Consider the following 20,959-nt stretch of genomic DNA (forward strand, 5'->3'; position numbering starts at 1 on the left):
TCCCTCAAGCCGCTCAACAGTGGTACGTGTCTCACCTCGTAGAGGCAAGTGGTAAGTAGGTCTAGTAAAAGGGGCACTCCCATGATAAAGCTTAGTGTGAACTAAGGCCTTAAGTTCTTTCTTTTCTTCGGGTAGACTAATGGAGTCTTGCCTACCTATTTTCCAAATCATGTTAGGGTGAGCATCCCTAAACCAATTGCAAGAAAGAAAATACTCATAATCAAGCCCAACCCCTTTTTCCCTAGACAAAAGCAATGGTCTCAAATCGGTGTTTTCTTGGTTGAACCTACTAAAGTGGTGAGCAATCTTAGTAACCAAACCTCCTAAGACAATACAACTATTCTTTGGGTTACATTGTTTGGTCAAGTGGACCGCAAAGTGGTAGGGGATATTGATCCCCCAATTCTCTTCACCATTAACATTCAAGAAAGTACCCAAGATCTCCACCTCAACTTTCCTCACCGAGTGAGGCTCATTTCTCCCAAAAAAGGTCCATCCCATAAACCTTTGCCAAACCCGAATGTTGGGGTACTGTATATATTGATGAGGGCAATGGTCCCAACTTTGAAAAGGGAATTGAGAAATGGCATTCCATGTCAAAACGGGGTCATAAGAGGTGGGTGACTCGGTAGGTAAGTCTCTATGGAGCAATTGGAAGATATTAGCGAAGTCTGCTAGGTCCATTCTATGGTCCTCATTAAACAATCGGAAGGTCACAAAAAGCACAAAACTGGGTCTCCTAGACCTATGAAACTCAAAAGAGCTTAAGAACTCAAGGGTGAGTTCTGGAAAGGTCTTATAATCCATTGTATAACAACGCTTCATACCAAGATTTTTAAACAAAGTCTTAACATTTTTCTCAATTCCAATATTATTTAAAGAAGCTTGGTTAATTAACTTAGTCGGTTTCATACCTTTGCTCCTTAGGATGACCTAGTTGTTATATTGCGCTTGTGAATTGAAAATTACTCCGGGAAAATCCGGGTCTTGCCATTCCTGGACTTCTTCCATTTGCACATCCTCCGCAGCCCGGGAGGATTCCGCCTCACCTCTTCTCCTTTTATAAGCACCTTGGGTAGGAGGTCTTCTTGGTGCCATTTTTCTGAAATTTAAGACAAAAATTCATCTTAAGGCAAACCAAAATTCATCCAAATAGATATAATAGAACGAATTAGTGAACTAATTCATACTATACACATGAATAGAGCATTCTACAATCAATTTCTAGTACAAATAAGCACAAAATCAAATTCCCTCAATTTGAGTTAGGGTTTGCTAAACTTGATTAAATTGATTGAAATAGATGAAATTAAAGAGAAAAGGAAGAGAAACTTACTTGTTGATGTTAATGGTTGATTGAATCTTGCAAAATGATGAAGAAAGTGGTGTTCCTTGTGATTTTTAGTGAAGAAATGAAGAAATATGATAGAGATAAAGTAGAGGAGTACCGTCGGGTTGTGTTAGAATGATAGAAAGATTTTCGCCTTACCCGTGTTTAAGAAAAGAGCCACAAAAATACAAACACACGTCCCCGATCGGGGCTGGCAACCCCGATCGGGGTTGACCGGTCTTCGCTGCTTTTCCCTTTGCTTCTTTATTCTATTAATTTCGTCTCGTTTTTCGAAAACTACGTCCCCGAACGGGGTTCTTGCATGGGGAAGCGTGCTATTTTCTCCTCTAAGTCTATTTTCTTCATTTTCACCTGTAAATCACAAAAAGAAACATCGTCAAGTCTAGCATATTATTACTAATCTACGAAAAACATTAAATTGCGGAAAATTAAAAACAAAAATAAATAAAAGCAATTAAAAAGCTTGGGTTGCCTCCCAAGAAGCGCTGGTTTAACGTCCCGCAAGGCGTAAAAGCTTGAGTCGGTTTAAGCTTTCTTTGGTATAGGTTGAACGGTCATTTCCTCTATCACACCAACGATCACATTCTTATGGTAGAGCTTCAAACGATGGCCATTTGCTTTGAATTTTTCGCCCTTGGTGGTCATCACTTCAACGGAACCTAACTTGTTGACATTTGTGACGGTATATGGACCGGACCACCGTGATCGTAATTTTCCCAGAAATAGCTTGTAACGAGAATTGAATAGCAACACTTTATCACCAATTTGAAATTCCTTGGTCAAGATCTTCTTGTCATGCCATCTCTTTGTTTTCTCCTTGTAGAGACAGGAGCTCTCATAGGCTTGTAAGCGGAATTCATCAAGTTCATTGAGTTGCAATAACCGCTTCTCTCCACTCAATTTCGGGTCCATATTAAGCTCCTTAACCGCCCAATAAGCATTTTGTTCCATCTCAATGGGAAGTTGGCACGCCTTTCCATAGACCAACCTAAATGGTGAGGTACCAATAGGTGTCTTATATGCAGTACGGTAGGCATCATCGAGCTTCATACTCCAATCCTTTCGTGACTTGGCAACAACTTTCTCAAGTATGGACTTGATCTCACGGTTAGAAACCTCCACTTGGCCACTAGTTTGTGGATGATAAGCCAAGCATCTTCTATGATAGACTCCATATTTCTCCAATAAGGCATCAAGTTGTTTCTCACCAAAATGAGTACCACGATCACTAATGACCGCTCTTGGAACACCAAACCTCGAAAATATGATCTTCTTGAATAAGTTGATCATGGCACGAGCATCATTTGTTGGAGTAGCAATTTCCTCTACCCATTTAGAGACATAATCAACGGCAACCAAAATATACCGATTCCCTTATGAGGAAGGAAACGGTCCTTGATAATCTATACCCTAAACATCGAATACCTCTACTTCCAAGATACCATTTAAAGGCATCTCGTGCCTCCTTGATATGGAACCCGTCCTTTGGCAAGCATTGTAAGCCATCACGAAATTTTTAGCATCTTGGAACAGAGTTGGCCAATAGAAGCCGGATTGCAACACCTTTGCAACGGTCTTGGATGGTCCATGATGACCACCATAAGGAGAAGAATGGCATCCTTCTAGCACCCCTTTCACATCCCAATGTGGGATACATCTCCGAAATAGCCCGTCGGAGCAATGTTTGAACAAATTTGGATCATCCCATAGGAAGAACTTGGCATCATGTAAGAACTTCTTCCTTTGTTGATATGAAAGGTTAGGTGGCAATTATCTTCCAACTAGATAGTTGGCTATGGCGGCATACCAAGGAGTGGTGGCTTCCAACATCATCAAAACATCGGCGAAAGAATCATTGATAGGTAACTCAATACCTCCATCATTGAACTTCAAACGGGATAGGTGATCGGCAACAACATTTTCGGCCCCTTTCTTGTCTTTAATCTCAAGATCAAATTCCTGCAAGAGCAAGATCCATCGTATCAACCTTGGCTTAGCTTCTTGTTTGGCTAGGAGGTGCTTTAGTGCGGCATGATCGGTATGAACAATGACTTTTGAACCGATCAAGTAAGAGCGGAATTTGTCTAAGGCATAGACAATGGTAAGTAGCTCTTTCTCCGTGGTGGCATAGTTGATTTGAGCCGCGTCCAAGGTTTTGCTAGCATAGTAGATAGCATGGAGAACCTTGTCCTTTCTTTGTCCTAGCACGGCATCTACCGCATAGTCACTTGCATCACACATGAGCTCGAATGGCAAGTTCCAATCCGGTGATTGGATGATAGGTGCGGAAATCAAAGCCGTCTTGATCCTATTGAAAGACTCAAGACAATCGTTAGTAAACACAAAGTGAGCATCTTTTAAAAGAAGCTCCGTAAGAAGTTTTGCAAGCTTAGAAAAATCTTTAATGAAACGGCGGTAGAATCCCGCATGGCCTAAGAAACGTCTTACACTCTTCACATTTACCGGTGGGGGTAGTTGCTCAATAACTTGGACCTTAGAACGGTCCACTTCAATTCCTCTTTCCGAAACAATATGACCAAGCACCACTCCTACATTCACCATGAAGTGGCACTTTTCCCAATTCAACACCAAGTCAACCTCTTCACAACGCTTCAACACTTTAGACAAGTTAGCCAAACATGCATCAAAAGAAGAACCATAGACACTAAAATTATCCATAAACACCTCCATGATAGACTCGATAAAGTCGGAAAAGATGCTTATCATGCAACGTTAGAAAGTGGCGGGGCATTACAAAGACCAAAAGGCATTCTACGGTAAGCAAAGGTACCATAGGGACATGTAAATGTGGTCTTCTCTTGGTCATTTGGGTGAATGGGTATTTGAAAGAACCCGGAATAACCATCTAGATAGCAAAAATACTTATGACATGCCAACCGCTCCAACATTTGGTCAATAAAAGGTAATGGGTAGTGGTCTTTCTTGGTGGCTAAATTTAGCCTCCTATAGTAAATGCACATTCTCCAACCCGTCACAATTCCAGTTGGAATTAGTTCATTTTTATCATTTTTGACTACGGTGGTTACCCTTTTTTTAGGAACCACTTGGATCGGACTCACCCATTTAGAATCGGAAATTGCATAAATAATTCCCTTATCCAACAATTTAAGCACTTCCTTTTTTACCACTTCTTGCATGTTAGGATTTAGTCGTCTTTGACCTTGGACACATAGTTTATGATCTTCCTCAAGATTAATTCTATGCATGCAAAATTCGAGGCTTATGCCCTTTAAATCGTCAAGTTTGTATCCAATGGCTTTCTTGTGAGTCCTTAAGACATGAAGCAATTTAGCCAATTAACTCTCATCTAATTTAGTACTAACGATTATCCGACACAATTCCTCATCATCTAGAAAAGCATACCTCAAATTTGAAGGGAGGGGCTTAAGTTCGGGTTTTTGTACCTCAACTTGAGGTGTAGCAACCAAACCTATAAATTGTGAGCTTTCCTCAAAAGATAGCTCTTCTCCATCCAATTCTTGCTCCAAAGTATCAATCTCCTCATTTCCAATCTCATCATCGCCTGCAAAATATTACAATAGCAAGAGTTCCTCCAAGGGATCTTTAGATAAAGATCGAGGTGTAGAGTCTTCTATAACAATGTCAACAACATCCAAAATGTCAATAGAATAACAAGACTCTTCAATCATGGTACTCTTCATGGCATGGTTCAAATTATATGTGACCTTATCGTCACCCACTTCCAATGTAATTTTACCGTTCTTAACATCAATTACCGCACCCACGGTATATAAAAAGGGTCTTCCCAAAATGATTGGGATTTGGGCATCTTCAGCCATGTCAAGAACAATAAAATTAACCGGAATAAAAAACTTACCAACCTTAACGAGAACATCCTCCAAAACTCCCAAATGGCGTTTTATAGAACGATCCGCCATTTGCAACGTGACACTAGTGCATTTTAAGACTCCCATATTAAGGTTAGCATAAATAGAGTAAGGTATTACACTCACACTAGCACCTAAATCACATAAAGTTTTATCAATTTGATAGGTGCCAATTGTGCATGAAATAAAAAAGCTACCTCGGCGGTGAGAGCCATCGTTTCAACCTCATCAAAAGTCCTCTTCTTAGTTAAAATGTCTTTCATGAACTTAGTATAAGATGGAATTTGAGTGATTAATTCGGTAAAAGGAACGGTTACCTGGAGATTCTTCACAACTTCCATAAACTTACCGAATTGAGAATTCTTTTGATACTTTGCCAATCTATGAGGGAATGGCACTTTGACTTTTTCCGGCACCTTTGCTTCAACATCTTTCTTTGGAGGAGCATCCTCCACATCTTTGACTTTTTCAACAACAAGTGGATTATCCACCTTCTTTGGAACATCCTCACTCTCTTTACCATTTGGAGAAATCTCCAACTCAACAAGTACCTCCTCATCTTCTTTGGGTATAGGTGGCCCGTCATATTTTGTACCACTTCTTAAGGAGATAGCATTAAGGGTAGCATGTGGTTGCTCACCTTGAGGGGGTAGTTGACCCGTTTTCCTTGAAGAGCTAGATGAGGCTAGTTGAGCCATTTATTGCTCCAACATTTTAATTGCGGCATTTTGAGCTTGCTCATTCTTTTGGATTTGAGCCAACAATTCCTTTTGCATTTGGGCTATCAAGCCCTCAAGTTTACCTCCTCCTTGGTTGTTTTGTTGGCCATTTTGTGGTGGGGGTTGATTTTGTTGGTAATTGTGTTGTGGGGGCCTTTGTTGATTTTGATAACCCGGTGGAGGATTATACTTTTGTTGTTGAGGAACATAGGCATTTTGTTGTGGTGGAGGTTGAGGTTGAGGATTAAGCACATTGTTGCTTCTATAAGACATATTCGGGTGAAATTTTGAATTTGGATTATATGTATTGGAAAATGTACCCGATGGATAAGAACTTTGTCTTAAAGCTTGAAAAGCATTTACCTCTTCAATAGGAGTTTGGCAATGAGCGGTGTAATGACCCGTACCTCCGCAACCATCACAAACAATGATTTGACTTGTAGAAGACACGGTATTGAGTTGTTGAAGGGAATCTCTTTCCACCAATTGTTGTTGGAGTAAGGAAAGTTGAGCTAGCAAGACGGAGTTGTCGAAGGATTCTTCTTTACCTTTGAGTGGCACACTTCGGGAATTGACATATTGTGCATCATGGACCACCATAGATTCGATCATGGCATGAGCAATATCGGTGTCAATTCGATCAAACCACCCATTGTTAGCGGAATCAAGAATCCTTCGGGACTCGGCACAACATTATTGTAGAATGTTATAGCTAGAAACCAATCATCTAGCCCATGATGTGGGCATTGCCTTTGTAATTCTTTGTACCTCTCCCAAGCCTCATATAAGCTCTCAAGAGCTTGTTGATGGAATCCGGTGATTTGGCTCCTCAAGGTTTGAGTTTTCTCCGGTGGAAAAAATTTTGGTAGAAAGCAAGAGCCAACGTCTCCCGATTAGTGATTGCCATAGCGGTGAGGTCAAGGCTATTGATCCAAAGCTTGGCCTTGTCCTTCAAAGAGAAAGGGAAAAGTATTTCTCTTATTTGAGCTTGAGTGACACCCGTTTGATGGATCATGGAGCAATAATCGCAACAATTTTGCACATGCAAATTGGGACCCTCCAAAGGACTTCCCCCAAATTGCTTCCTCTCAACAAGGCTAAAAAGCCGGCTTGATCTCGAATTCCGGCGGGTAATTTGAGTAGTTGTGATACCGGCCGAAAGCATGGCCGCGGTGGGCTTTGAGTGATCGGAAAGTTTCACCATCTTTTTGGTTGAAGATGGTGGTGGTAGTGGAGATGATGAACTTGAAACCTCCTCCTCTTCAAGAACTTTTAGATCGTCTAGGTAAGACTTTCTAGCACTTTCAACTTGCACGGGAGAAGCGGCTTCTTTCACTTCTTTCCAAAAACGTCGTTTTCTCCTAAAGGTTTTCTCGGGATTGGAATCCGGTGAAAGCAAATCTCCACTACGAGAGGACCTGGGCATAAGACAACAATTTATAGAAAATGATAAATAACGGTCTCAAGGAACAGGTGTTCCTCAAGACAAAATAAAACAAGATAAAAATCGACAATTCAAAACGCAATAAAACCGTGCTCCCCGGCAACGGCGCCAAAATTTAAAAAGGCTTATCGTGTACGTATGCAAAGATAATTACCCTAGACACAAATTAATATAGTAATAGGGGTCGAACACAAGGAGACGGGAATTGCGTTGTGAAATGCTAGGGAAAGATTCTTATCAAGGTCGATTTCGTTTTGGGTTTGTTTGTTGTTTGGTTGATGACTAACAAATATTAATATGAAAACTATATGATAAAAGGGAATCTAGGGGAGTCGGGTCACACATGCAAAGGTAAATATATGATTATGATAAACTCGGTATAAATAACATTGTCAATTGTTTAGGCTTAGAGACACCCACCTTACTGTATTAGTGTCAACCATAGACCGGGTCCTAGAGAAACTCTCGTCCATGACTAGGTCGTCCTACTACACATGCTTAGTCTAATTCGATTCCGTGCCTCTCCACTTTTAGAACGAATGAACAAACTTAATCAATGAATAAGGCCTTAAACAAACATTAAACATTAAGGTGCAAACATGTGGTTGAAACAATTGGACAATATTATATCAACCTAATTTAACATTTTATGTATTTGATTTTGCATGGCTTCCCTAGTCCCTAGACTAAGGAATTTAGCTACTTATATTAAAGTATAAACTACAAACTTTGTTATAATAAATGCTAAACATGATTGTAGAAATGATATAAACTAAATGATATAACATGAAATAAGAATGATACTAGTGTGATATAAATAAAGTATTGATGATAAACTATGCGATAACTAAAATAGAAATGTAAAGTAGTAAACTAGAAATAGAAATACCGTAATGGAAATGAACTTGTAAGGAAGAACAAAGTAGAACAAAATGCTTGACTATATAAAGAACCAAATATTTGATAACTAAAAGCTTAACAATATTGAAAACTAATATGAAAACTAATGAGAGAAATATTGCTTAAGGCTATTATAGAGTGTATGAGACGTAAGAATAAGATGACCCTAATGACGGATTAAGGCCCCTATTTATAAGAAAATAGGGGCATAACGTAAAATAGCAAAAGAGGGTCAACCACGATCGGGGTTGCCAGCCCCGATCGGGGGCGTGGTCGTCCGGGTATTTCTTCTTAATTCCTCGATTAATTGCTCAAGGAATCTCTATGTTCATGTTTTAATGCTCCTTAATCACCCGGTAATGCTCTATATTCTTAGCATCCAAAGCTCCTTAGCATCCAATGCTTTCACCTTAACTTGGACTTTCATTTTGAGCTTGACTTTGCATTTGACTTCATTTGTAATTTCTTACTTCAATCCATTAAATCTTCTTGCAAAACCCATGCAACTTCATATACTTAATCTAATACTTGGTCTTGTTTAGCCTTTGCACTCTAGCTTGCATTTTTGTTAGATTTTTAGCTCCTAAAAGCTTAAACTCCTACAAAACATGTGAAAACAAGCAATTGCAACTAGAATAACAAATATTAGCTCAAAACACTATGATAAGTGCTAAATGACATGTAAAATGGAGCTAATATAAGGGGTAAAACAATGTAAATTATGCACTTATCAAGAAGCGCAAGAGGTTATACAGCTCGGGATTTGGAGGCGTGTTGGTGATGGGTTGTTGACTCGAGTATGGCTAGACCCGTGGCTGGGAGGTACTCAAACTAGGATGGTTATTTCACCAAGGAGAAATGTGGATATCGAGATGCTTGTGACTGATTTGATCTTGTTCGATGGTGTGGGGTAGAATACAGAGATTATTAGGGAGTTATTTCTTCCTTTTGAACACGAGCGTATCCTTGGAACCCATCTTAGCACGAATAGACCCCAGATTTTGGTGCTGGGATGCGGAACGAGATAGGAATTATTTTGGTTTTCTAGTTTTTCTTCCTCCCACTAAATATTTTTTTTTTTTTTGAAGAACCCACTAAATAATATTTTGTCATTCTCAATCATTTGTTTACCTTATATTTTAAGCAAAGGTTAACTAATGATTAGGACAGATGGAGTAAGTACTACCAAAACAAATAATAATTGCTTAAGTTTATGCCCTTATTTTCTTCCAATTTTCATTTTCAATCTCATTTTCATGTATTTTTAACTTTTTAACTCGTATTGACGTACAAGTACATCATTTTAGGACCAACAAGTGCGTTACGTGAAATTAAAAAATATAATATATAAGTACATCACTGGAAATGAAGTTCACTAATATCGTTTTACAAATTCAATTTAAGTGGTTTGTCAACACTTAATTTAGTATACGAGTATTAAAAAATTGATAAAATGTAAAGTTAATATCCAAAATCTTATCTTTATTAATGGTGAAAATTACAAACTACCACCTAGTGTTTATCGTATTTTGCAAACTACCACCTAGTATTTCGTTTATTACAAACCACCACCTACTTTGCACTGTATATATCCAGACTCCTACCGTATTTCATTTCCGATTATCATTTAACTTAATTCTCGACTCATTAAGTTACTACTCCGTAATAAACTAGAGAAAGACCAAAATAGCCTTACTTCAACTAGCTCAAAACACATACTACCACCAAAAATAAAAGATCAACAAGTTCATCACCAACCCCCTAATAATTCTTCATCATCATTCATCACCATCAAATTATCTAGTCAAAAAAAATATCCTTAAATTACAAACTGTTATTACTCCACCATCACCACCAACAACTCCGGGCTCCATCCTTGTTAACCTCTAAACAACTCCGAACAACAGCATCAACCAACATGGTCGACCATTGAGCCTCTTCCATTGAACCACCGGCACATAAAAAACCATGTCGACAACCAACTCGTCGGACCCCAAAACCACCTGGTACGACACCACCAGCAATTCGGAGGCAACCAAGTCAAGCACCACACCGAATCCCGAGCCGAATCAAGTCAAATCTGGGGTCGTTTTGGTTCGAGCCCTACGCGTTCGATGTATCTCAGGCGAATCCACTACCTACTGACCCGACACCGTCGTGCTTACGAGCCCGGAACCACCGTGATCGACGTCATGGTGCTCGTCATCATCGGCAGCAGCAGGTCGAGGGTGGAAAGAGGAAGAGAAGGAAAGAGGCCGATATGATGGCCGACGATGGCATGGTTGGCGGTGGTCAGGTGGACTAGAAGGGAAGAGGGGTTGGTGGAGTTGTATTTTGTAGAATGTTTTTAGCAATTCAACGTAAATTACATACAAATTCCTCTTTGAGATTGTGTAAGATGGATCAATTGTTGCTTCCCTTGAAACATGAGTTTTGATTATTGGATTTTTATTCTTAAAAGATAAAATAGATTTTGATTGTAAATTGGGTTTAAGTTTGGTTTTGTTTGTGTTTAATTAGATGGTAATGAGTCTTTGGAGTTAGTAAAAATAGGGGTATTTTGGTCACTTTATAGTTTATTCACTTAATGAGTCGGGAATTAAGTTAAATGATAATCGGGAATGAAATACGGTGGGAGTCTGGATATATACGGTGCAAAGTAGGTGGTTGTTTGAAATAAACGAAATACTAGGTGGTAGTTTGAAAAATACGATAAATAATAGGTGGTAATTTGTAATTTTCACTTATTAATACAAGGACATTTAAAGCATTCTCATGAAATCACGTCATATGCATTTTTTTTTTCCAAAAAATAAGCAATGGTGGGCCCCACCACTCCCCCACACCCCCCCCCACACACACACACACACACACACACACATTTTTTAAATTAATATTTTTCTTTATTTCTTTCTATGATCTAATATTGTAGTGTATTGAGAACCTAAGTTAAAGAACATGAGATAACGTTGGATTTAACAAACGGGTTAAACGAGCGAGTTAGGGAGCGGATAAATACAGAAAAAATATGGGTTGGGTGTATTTTAGGTCGAGTAATTACGGGCCAAATACATACGGGCTTCAAGATGGTTTAGGCCTAGAAACGGGTAGTTCAACGCCTATTTGTGTAATCTTTTAAAAACTTTTCTACTACGTTATTTGGATATAAATCCGTATTTTGCCAACTCGAAATTTTTATAATAGGTACATATTCACCTAGATTTTACATTTATATTATTCGATGAGACACTATTTTAATGAAACTTAAACATCTAGGTTAATAGGAGGGGTACTATTTTGTAAAAAGTAGTAGCATTTGATATGTAGCTATTGTCGGTTATTTTAATATAATATAAAATAATCCTCAAATTTGTGTGCTTGATGGTGGGCCTAAATTAAGAAATTTGATAGTTGTCGAGTCAATAACCAGGTATTTCGTAACACAATGAAATTATGTGACTTCGCCAACTCTAAGGGTTGGATACATCGGTCGTAAGAACAATGTGAAATGCGCAGGTAATATAGACGTAAGATCTAATTTCCAAATAATTTGAAGAAAAAATGAAAATTGATTGATCTAAAGTTAAAATGTAATACTAATTCTGGATTTATGTTTTCTTCCATTTCTTAAAATTTGCTTCACATAATATGAGAAGTGAGAAGAAAACTATATCACGAAGGGAGTAAAATACAAATTTTATCTATAAGAATGAAAGTTATGACATTTATAATATATGTTTTATATAACATATGCAATATCGCGTCTATATACCGGAATTATTAATTACTACTAACACGTACATTGCAAATTTACAATTATAGAAAACAGACCCGTGCAATTTGCACGGGTATGAAACTAGCAAGTACTCTATAATAATATTGTGTAAAAGCAATAAAGCATGTATACATATCGACTTGTAAGCCTTTTAATTGAATTTGAACCTTGAAAAAAAAAATTTAGCCCTAGATATATAAATCCTGGTTCCGCTCCTGCTGTCAACTCACACCACCAACTGACTTGATTCACCTCTAACGAGTCTCCCATGTTCAACCATTGGCACCCACCTCACACCCTTTCAGATCTCACCCACAAATCAAGCCACGAAAGTCGAAGCCAAGACTGGAATATAAATCAAGCCACGAAAGTCCACCCCCTCAGATCTCACCAGAGAAATCAATAAACGATGGTCCTCCTTTCAAGCCTGGAAACAGCAATCTTTCGTTTGTCCGAACCGTGATCAGATTAAAGAAACCATACACAATATTTTGTCGCGTGTTCCATCTATGCCAGTGTTGGACATGCAGACGCTAATTAAGACTTGGGAGTGTCCATACACAATGTTTTATCTTAAACAGCAGTATATTGTATTTTTCGAATTAGTTGAAACCCATAAACAAACCCCCGCTAAAACCGTCCATGAAATGTTGTAATTACCCTCTATGCTATTTTCGAATTAGTTGAAACCCATAAACAAAATGCATGAACAGCGTCGATCAGCGACAAAGTTGTAGAATTGTGATATTATGAGTGAAAACGTCACAAGTATACCTCTCAACAACGATGACAATAACCAAAGATCATATAACATTATAACTTAAACTGCAAGACTCTAACATAAAACAAACATACTGTCCCAACTAAATTTAGCGAAAGTTCCTTGGTAACACAAAGCCAAGATTCACCAGATTATTTGCAGGAAGAACAACAACAACAACAAACAGAGAACCTACCCGCCAAAGGGGGTTTCTAACAAGAAGCCAGAATTTTCCTAGCTTTCTTCAAGCTTCCTCGTATATATTATTAACTTACAGCTTGTTCTTGTACCAAAACACACCCTTGCTCTTGTCTCCTTCATCAGGTGCGACGTAAACACATTCCATGGTTTCCCTCCACATTGCTTTGAACACTGAGGTTCCATCAAAGTGGTAATATTCCCCCAAAATCGGCTTGATAGCCTTGGTTGCCTCCATAGCATGATAGTGTGGCATGGTGGAGATTAGATGGTGAGCGACGTGAGTGTCAGTGATGTTATGGAAGACCTTGTTCAAGATCCCGTAATCTCGGTCCACGGTCGCCAGAGCGCCTCTAAGCCAATCCCACTCGGATGAGTCATAGTGAGGAAGTGAAGGGTGAGTGTGTTGGAGGAAGGTGATCAAAACAAGAAACCCGTTCACAACGAGCAGTGGAACACCATAGACACCAATTACCCAAGCAAGTCCTTTGGAAGCAGCTAGCCGGAAAAGCCCGTAAAAGACCGCTAGGACGCCGACATCCGACAGGTAAATTTGAAGCCTCTCACGATCAGAGTAAATTGGGCCATATGGATCATAATGGCACGCAAATCGCTCGTATTTCCGGCCTGATACGTTGAATACGAGGTACAAAGGCCAACCGAGGGTTAAGGTGACTAATAAGGTCATAAACCTACCAGGTGGGTTGTTAAGGTATTTAGAAAACCAAGAAAGCTCGTCCTTAGTTTTGGGGACAAATACCTCGTCTTTCTCCATTGAGCCAGTGTTTGAATGGTGGCGCCTATGGCTGTATTTCCAAGAGAAATAAGGGACAAGGAGGAATGAATGGAGGATCAAGCCGACAGTGTCATCGAGCCATTGGTAGTCACTAAAGGCGTGGTGACCACATTCATGGGCTATGACCCAAACTCCAGTCAAAACACAACCTTGGACGAAGCCATAGACGGGCCAGGCCAAGTAGGACAGTGGCTTGGGGAGGAGGCTGATGTAGTTGGTGGCAACATAGTAGAGGATGAAGGCAATGGTTAGGTCGTAAACAACATAAGAGAAAGAGCGTAGCACAGAGCGTTTGAAGCAATGTGGTGGGATGGCTTTTTTCAATTGGCTAAGTGTGAACGGAGGTTTTTCAGAGGGCACTCTCCCGAGTGCTTCAGGTTTCTCCTTTCTTACGCTGGGAGGGATTGAACGGCCACCTGCACCCATTACTCCTGCACATTATGCAGACAAGTACATCAAAAAGAAGTCCAGATATGAAAAGATTACATCATTTTCCACTGCAAGACTTTCAATTTAACAAAAGTATATGAAAAAAACTATGCAACTTACAAGAATATCTTACTCCAATACCGTTGGCTTTACAGTGATTACTATTTTTGTATAAAAATATAAAGATTGTGATGATCGTCTGTGAAAGAGTTGCAAAAAAGTGAGATTATAAATTATAATGAGACTTGAATAAATTTGATTTCAGTCCCTTTTTTGACACCCTTTATATAGAATCGACAACTGTAATAACTTCTAAATATAGAATAGTTGTCTCTAAGTTGGGCATCATTTAACAAATAGGTTACGCTTAATATTCTTTATAATAAACATATAATGAATATTGAACGAGTCGGCAACAATATTAAATAAGAATGCATGAACTAAGACAAGGTTAACGTGACATGATAAAATTTGCAACAACATGCATGCAAATCAACAATTGATGGGGTTGCAAAGTGGTACACGCCAGAAAGAGACAGCTAATGTCATGTGTAGAGCCCAGACTCTAACTAATAAACACCTTCTAATCCTCTCTTTACATAATTAGTATTGGAGAGTCCTTTCATTGCATCAAATTTGTTATTCATGATAAAGACACGGTTTTCCATTTTTAATAGACAATGACTCATTTTCTTTGCCTTGAAAATTACGACATACAACAGAATCGTTAAATTTAAATACAAAATACAGAGTCAGATTTAAGCAGGCATAGGGTTTAATACAAATTAAGACGACCACTTGTTTTTTACGACAAGAATAAGCTTAAAGTTTCGCAATTTCGGATAGTCACATGCAGTTTCCCAATTTTGGTTTTAAGCACCTATCAGTTATACTATATAAAAGCAGGCCTGATTGATGCGGTAAAAATCAAAGCTTGCTTTCTCAAAAAAATTAAATACTGAGTACAAAATAAGATTGAAACTTGCCCTGTTGCCTTACTGTAACCAGTAACTTATCCTATGAAGATGACTTGACCTTTAAGAACGTGTTTGAATAACATATCGAAGAAAGAGGATCAAAAGGAAGGCGTTTTCTATAGAGATTTTGCTTATATTAGTTGAGGGAGGAGACCGGAGCCCGGAGAGGGGGATAAATTCATCCATTTTCCTCCGGAATCCTCCCCTGCCATTTCCTTAGGCATTTTATTGACCAACAGGAAAAAATTGCATTACCTCATCTCTATCCACCCCCCTTCCCTCCAATATCTACATCCAATCAAACCCTAAACATTTTATACTTGGGTCATGATTTAGTGCTATTTAGACTCTCCATATTCCTTCATACGTATCCGACACTCAATACTTAGACAAGGGTTTGAACAACTCATTCTAAGCCAAAAATTTGTTTATTTATCACAAAACAATTTAAACCGACACTTGATACGCACTGCATATCGTGACTTTTAAACGATTTTAACTAACATAGGTCATGACTAGTCTGATAGGACAAAGAAAAATGCATATAACAAGTTGCATAAACACGCCAATTCTTCAAATATCCAAGTTAAAAGTAATTTCCATTATTATCAACATCAGTGTGGCCAAGAAGGTAATCAATACAATCATTGGTCACAAATAAACCCTTAACATCTACATATCCCCACACATCCTAATTTAAGGGATATGAGAAGTCACACCTCTTAAGCTTACCTAACACTCAAACACACAAATGTGATGAGCAACTTCCTTGTAACTACAAACTTGATATTCACTCTATCGACTTTCAAAAACAAATTGACCACACTTTTAAGCATTCAACAACTTCAATTGTTTATATTCAATATTATTAGTTTTATTACTGATATAACCCGCGTTGGAAATTCGTTACAGGAAACAAACATTGTTATTCTACTTTTTATTACTCTTTCGTCTCAATTACTAGTTTAGAACACACAGACGACGTAACTTTTCTTATAATAGGATCTTAACTCTGCATTTTCAAACTAATAAAGACTACAACTCGTTATTTATTTACCTTTTGTAAAAGATAGATAAATAATTGGGGGGAGAAGGTATAACTAGATAGAAAGTGTAAGATGATTTTTCTACTATGAATTAACAAATAAAGAATAATCTCTTTGCGTTTTTAAAGAAGGCACAAGTATACGTGCAACCAACCTCTTTACCACACTTTATACATGCTTTTGGCAAATTTAGGGGAAATCTAACTAGTAATTAACGTCATAATCCAGCTTTACGGGGGCAATTAAAGAGCCAAGTTGCCCCCAACTTGTTTGCCTTTTTTTTAATTAACAGACAAGGGACCCTAAAATGGTCAATCATATAATTGTATTAGATTAGTAGGGTTGGTCGCAATCCAATTGCAGCCCATCTTTCTACCACCTATTGCTAAATTAATTAATTAATTAACTTTTGGCCGGCGATCAACCGATTTTCTTATAACTTTTATTCTAAATGCTTAAATAAAACAAAATGAAATTGTCACGAAACAATTTACAAAAAAAAAAAAAAATCAATGGAGGGCTTTCTTTTGGGTTCGAAACAACTCAATGAAATTGCACCCAATCCACATAGGCCAACAAAAATATGACCTTGGAAACTAAAAAAGAAAATATCTTTACTCATTAAACTAATTAAATATTTAAAATAATTAATATGGAGTAATTTTATTTGCAATATTGGTAATTCACCAGAAAAATATGCCCCTTTTCACTAAGGGAAACAACGAAGGATCACTAGTTCTAAGCGTTGTCGATTCAATTCAACAGGGAAGGGTTTCAAGTAAATAGTTTGCGGAAATTCCACTTTGTGAATTAAATTAGTTATACGCATTTAAAAATTATTAAATATAAACTCAGTTTCTGGTGGGGTTTCATCATAATATAATATGGCCAGAATTTAACACAAACAGCTGCAAATCACATGCTAATCTCTGTGAATTAGCCCCACTAAGAGGTACATGGCTCTCATAAAATGAAAATAAATCATATGGTAGAAAAAGGACATTAGAAATTAACTAACAGTTGGAGGTGGTCCTTTTCCAAATGTGTGATAAGGTGCTATTACCCCCAATTTAAAAATCTAGCTAACTTACAAAATAAACACGTTACATTATTCATCAACAATGTGGAGTTCTGAACACACTACTTTGGCAATAACTTTGAATAATAACAATAGGACCTACATGTTAGGCAAGTGGAAATTCATGCACTCAAAATGTTTACGTTTTCTATTGAATCGGTGCCACAAAACTCTTATCACCTATGTTGCTCAAACTCGTTTAGATATATCCAACACAGGTGCGTGACTAAGTGTCATTCAACTTTATTTTTATGAAAAAAACGCATATTTTCGCTTTAAATAAGGTGTCGAAGTGAAAGTTTTGAGGTCACCATATTTATACTGAGAGGCGGGATTTTCTTCTTTAATTTTACTTCTAAATATCATAATGCAGTAAGTAGTAGTTAGTACCATAAATTAAGAGAAAACGATCGACATGAGTTAGTCAAATGTTACTGTAATCACAATATCACAAATTGAATAATCAATCCATGAATTATGTGATTCCAAAATTAAATGATGATTTAAAACAATTTGGGCCATATATTAAGGGGAAGACCTCATTTTTGACAAAGAAATATAGAAAAGTAGAGAAAGCAGAAAAAGAGATCCAAGTGGTCACATACTCACATGTCACATGCCAATTACAACACCTTTCCTACTTTAATATTCCCTACCAAACACATTACCAAGAGTATCCTCCCCCGGTGGACCGCTTTCATGCATTTTTCCATTTTATAAACTCAATCAACACAAATCTTTCATTATTCAGATATTTTTGGGGTTCGACTTTATATCAAAAATGAAAAGAAATTTGGTGACAAATGTCTAGTAGTAGCAAAAATGTGTCTCATAAAGAGTCCATTGCATTTTGATGTCTACAAATGGCTAATCAAAATGGAGGATGATTAATGTAATTAATTATCGGATCAAGTTCTATGGTTTTTTGCCAAAAGATGGGAATGACCCTTAATCCTTATTAGCACTAGTTATTTATTAACTAGATGACGCTCTATTATTGTCCATAGTAAGCATGCAATCCTAATTAGCACTAGTTATTAACTAGATGACCCCCTATTATTGTCCATAGTAAGCCTGGAGGCGAACATGTAATCCCAATTAGCACTAGTTACTTAATATTATGATGTCACATCTTTATTGTCGATTGTAAACATTATATATAATAAACTACGAACACAAAAATAAAATCGTTTTACATCAGCCTTGTTTTATACTTATCGACCTTATTTCGCTATCAGCATTGAATATCATCCTATCATTGTCCATCATGAGTTTAGAAATGAGTCTATAATCCCAGCTGATGGTTAAGTGACGCACTATCATTATCAATCGTAAACAAAGAAAAGATCCTAGAATCACCATTCATATTAGAACTGACAAATAGACATCAACATTGAAAGAGAATGCGATCATGATTCATCTACCTGGAATTCTGGGAATAATAAAATGAGCTCATTTTGAGGATACCAACATACAAATATGAAAAAAATGACATTTCTAATAAACATGATTTAGATCCAAATGTCAATCAAATCAAATCCTAAAAACACATTAATCTAACAAATATTTTTAATTAATTTTGCTACATTAAACTCAACAAAAATTAGGAAAAATCACGGATAACACAAACCCAGATCTAAAATAAAAACATGAAAAAAACATGAAGCGTACAAATAAAATGACCCAAAAAATAAGGCATTTGAAAAAGATGAAGAAGATCTGCAGACATTAAATGAGGAGACAGAGAAATGAAAGGTTAAGAATGTACCTAGTTATGAAGTTAGAGATTCAATCTTCAAACACTTGCCTCTTCTTTTCTGCACTTTCTTTCTCTCTCTCTCTCTTCTCGGTTTTTTTTTTTAAATATTTTTTTATTTTTAATGGAATGAGGCCGTTGTGTTCGGCCTTGTATTTGCCACTCAACACAACAACGGGGGAGTTGCGGAGAGAAATATGCTCGCTATTTAAACTTGTGGTGGGTGGCATTTCCTGAGCTGGGAATTGTCACTCTTTCGAAAGACGTCTCATATTAAATTGTACACACAATATAATATTTCCTCCGTTCCATTGAATTATTTATGTTTGTTTTTTTAGCACTATTCATAAGTGAGAAGAATTTTCAATACTGATTTTAATCATAACATAAAAGATAATAAATGCGAGATCTTGTTTAAATCGTCTTATCGAAAGTGCATTATGAATATCAAATTTTTATAATTTTTAATGATATATAACTAAAGATATTTAACAAAATAAAACAAGATTGATATACGTGTATAAAAAAACGTAAACTATCATATAAACGGAGGAAGACGTATTTAATGGTAAATTTACTTTATTAGAAAATTGTACTCCCTCCTATTCACAATAAACCTCCCATTTCATTTTTAAGACAAATATTAAGGAAACACACTACCCCACCATATAATTAAATTTGAACCACACAAATACACTACCCCACCATACAATTAATTAAATTTGACCAACAAACACTTACCAAAAAAAAAGGAAATAGAAAAGTTATTGTGAATAGGCGAAAAAGGAAATAGGGAAGTTTATTGTGAATAGGAGGAAAGTATAATGTTGACTAGGACGGGTGAGTAAATGCTACACTCCGTATAAAAATATCTCACAAATTTAATTTGTTAACTAGAGAGATTTTGGAAGGAAAGAAATATGAAATTGATGAGCTGAGAAATTTATTTGTTAATTCAGTTAGTTATGCTGAAGACGGGTCAGAGAAAGTGACGGGTAATGCCACTCATAAAACGGATATGGGGGACAAGGTGGGACACCCCATATGCTTCCCTCTCTCCTCTATTTGGGTCATTTGTGAGAGGAAATGGTATCCGTCACTCCAAAGTGACGAATACGTGTCGTCTTCAATGAGATTTTGTATTGTTAATTAGACGGTAGGGAACTAACTATTTCAAAGCGCACAAATTCTTATATAAACCCTCTTTATAAGTTTTTGTTACAAACTACACATACGTAGTATTTAAAACCATGAAATCACTAATTTAACACAATTGTATGCACAAATAAAATCGTTTAAAACAAATTTATTATAAAATATAATTTTTTAATAATTAATTTTACTCATTAATACTCCCTCTCATCCAAACCAAAGTAACACTTGTTTTATTGCACTTGCCCGACACGTTTTGCAACGTAAATATGTTTAGTTACACATTATTAAAAATTATAAAAATATGATATTCTTATAGTATTTATAACGACGATAAATCAAACAAAATCTCATATGGCTATATTTTGTTTTCAATTGGTCTCCTTTGTGACGGGTCACCATTTGTGGCGGATATTTTGTGAGTTAAAATGGTAACAAAATGGGTTAGTGGAGAAAGAGGAACACATGAATAGTGTTGCAGAGAGAGAAAAAGTTGGTACTTTGTGAGATAAAAGGGTATCTGTCACTCAAGAGTAACGGATATGTGCCGTCACAAATGAGATTTCGTGTTTTGTTTTAGAGTTTTTTTGTCAAAAACTACCTAATATTTACCTCATTTTCATAAATACTACCTAAAGTTTTAAATTTTGCGAGAAACTACCTAATATTTTTTTACTTTTGTCGAAAACTACCAAATTGAAATTAATGA

At 37.0% G+C, this 20,959-nt stretch overlaps 1 protein-coding gene and 1 non-coding gene across 3 annotated transcripts; one reads left to right on the forward strand and one right to left on the reverse strand.

The window, feature by feature from the left end:
• The first annotated feature begins 6,668 nt into the window (after positions 1–6,668).
• Positions 6,669–6,776, forward strand: LOC141658010 (small nucleolar RNA R71). Its single transcript, XR_012548921.1, has one exon. It is a non-coding gene; the product is annotated as a small nucleolar RNA R71 (small nucleolar RNA).
• A 6,001-nt stretch (positions 6,777–12,777) lies between these two features.
• LOC141657396 (delta(12)-fatty-acid desaturase FAD2-like) lies at positions 12,778–19,389 on the reverse strand. 2 transcript variants are annotated; one of them, XM_074464623.1, is made up of 2 exons: positions 19,111–19,389; positions 12,778–14,243 (listed from the first exon to the last, which is right to left on the reverse strand). In XM_074464623.1, the coding sequence occupies exon 2, from the start codon at positions 14,236–14,238 to the stop codon at positions 13,090–13,092; it is 1,149 nt and encodes a 382-aa protein (XP_074320724.1). In that variant the 5' UTR covers positions 14,239–14,243; positions 19,111–19,389; the 3' UTR covers positions 12,778–13,089. The 2 variants fall into 2 exon arrangements, with proteins under 2 accessions (XP_074320724.1, XP_074320725.1); XM_074464624.1 differs by lacking the exon at positions 19,111–19,389 and adding an exon at positions 14,362–14,530.
• Between the last annotated feature and the right edge of the window lie 1,570 nt (positions 19,390–20,959).

Source organism: Silene latifolia, chromosome 5 (assembly GCF_048544455.1).
Source record: "Silene latifolia isolate original U9 population chromosome 5, ASM4854445v1, whole genome shotgun sequence".
In the NCBI taxonomy this organism is placed as follows: domain Eukaryota; kingdom Viridiplantae; phylum Streptophyta; class Magnoliopsida; order Caryophyllales; family Caryophyllaceae; genus Silene; species Silene latifolia.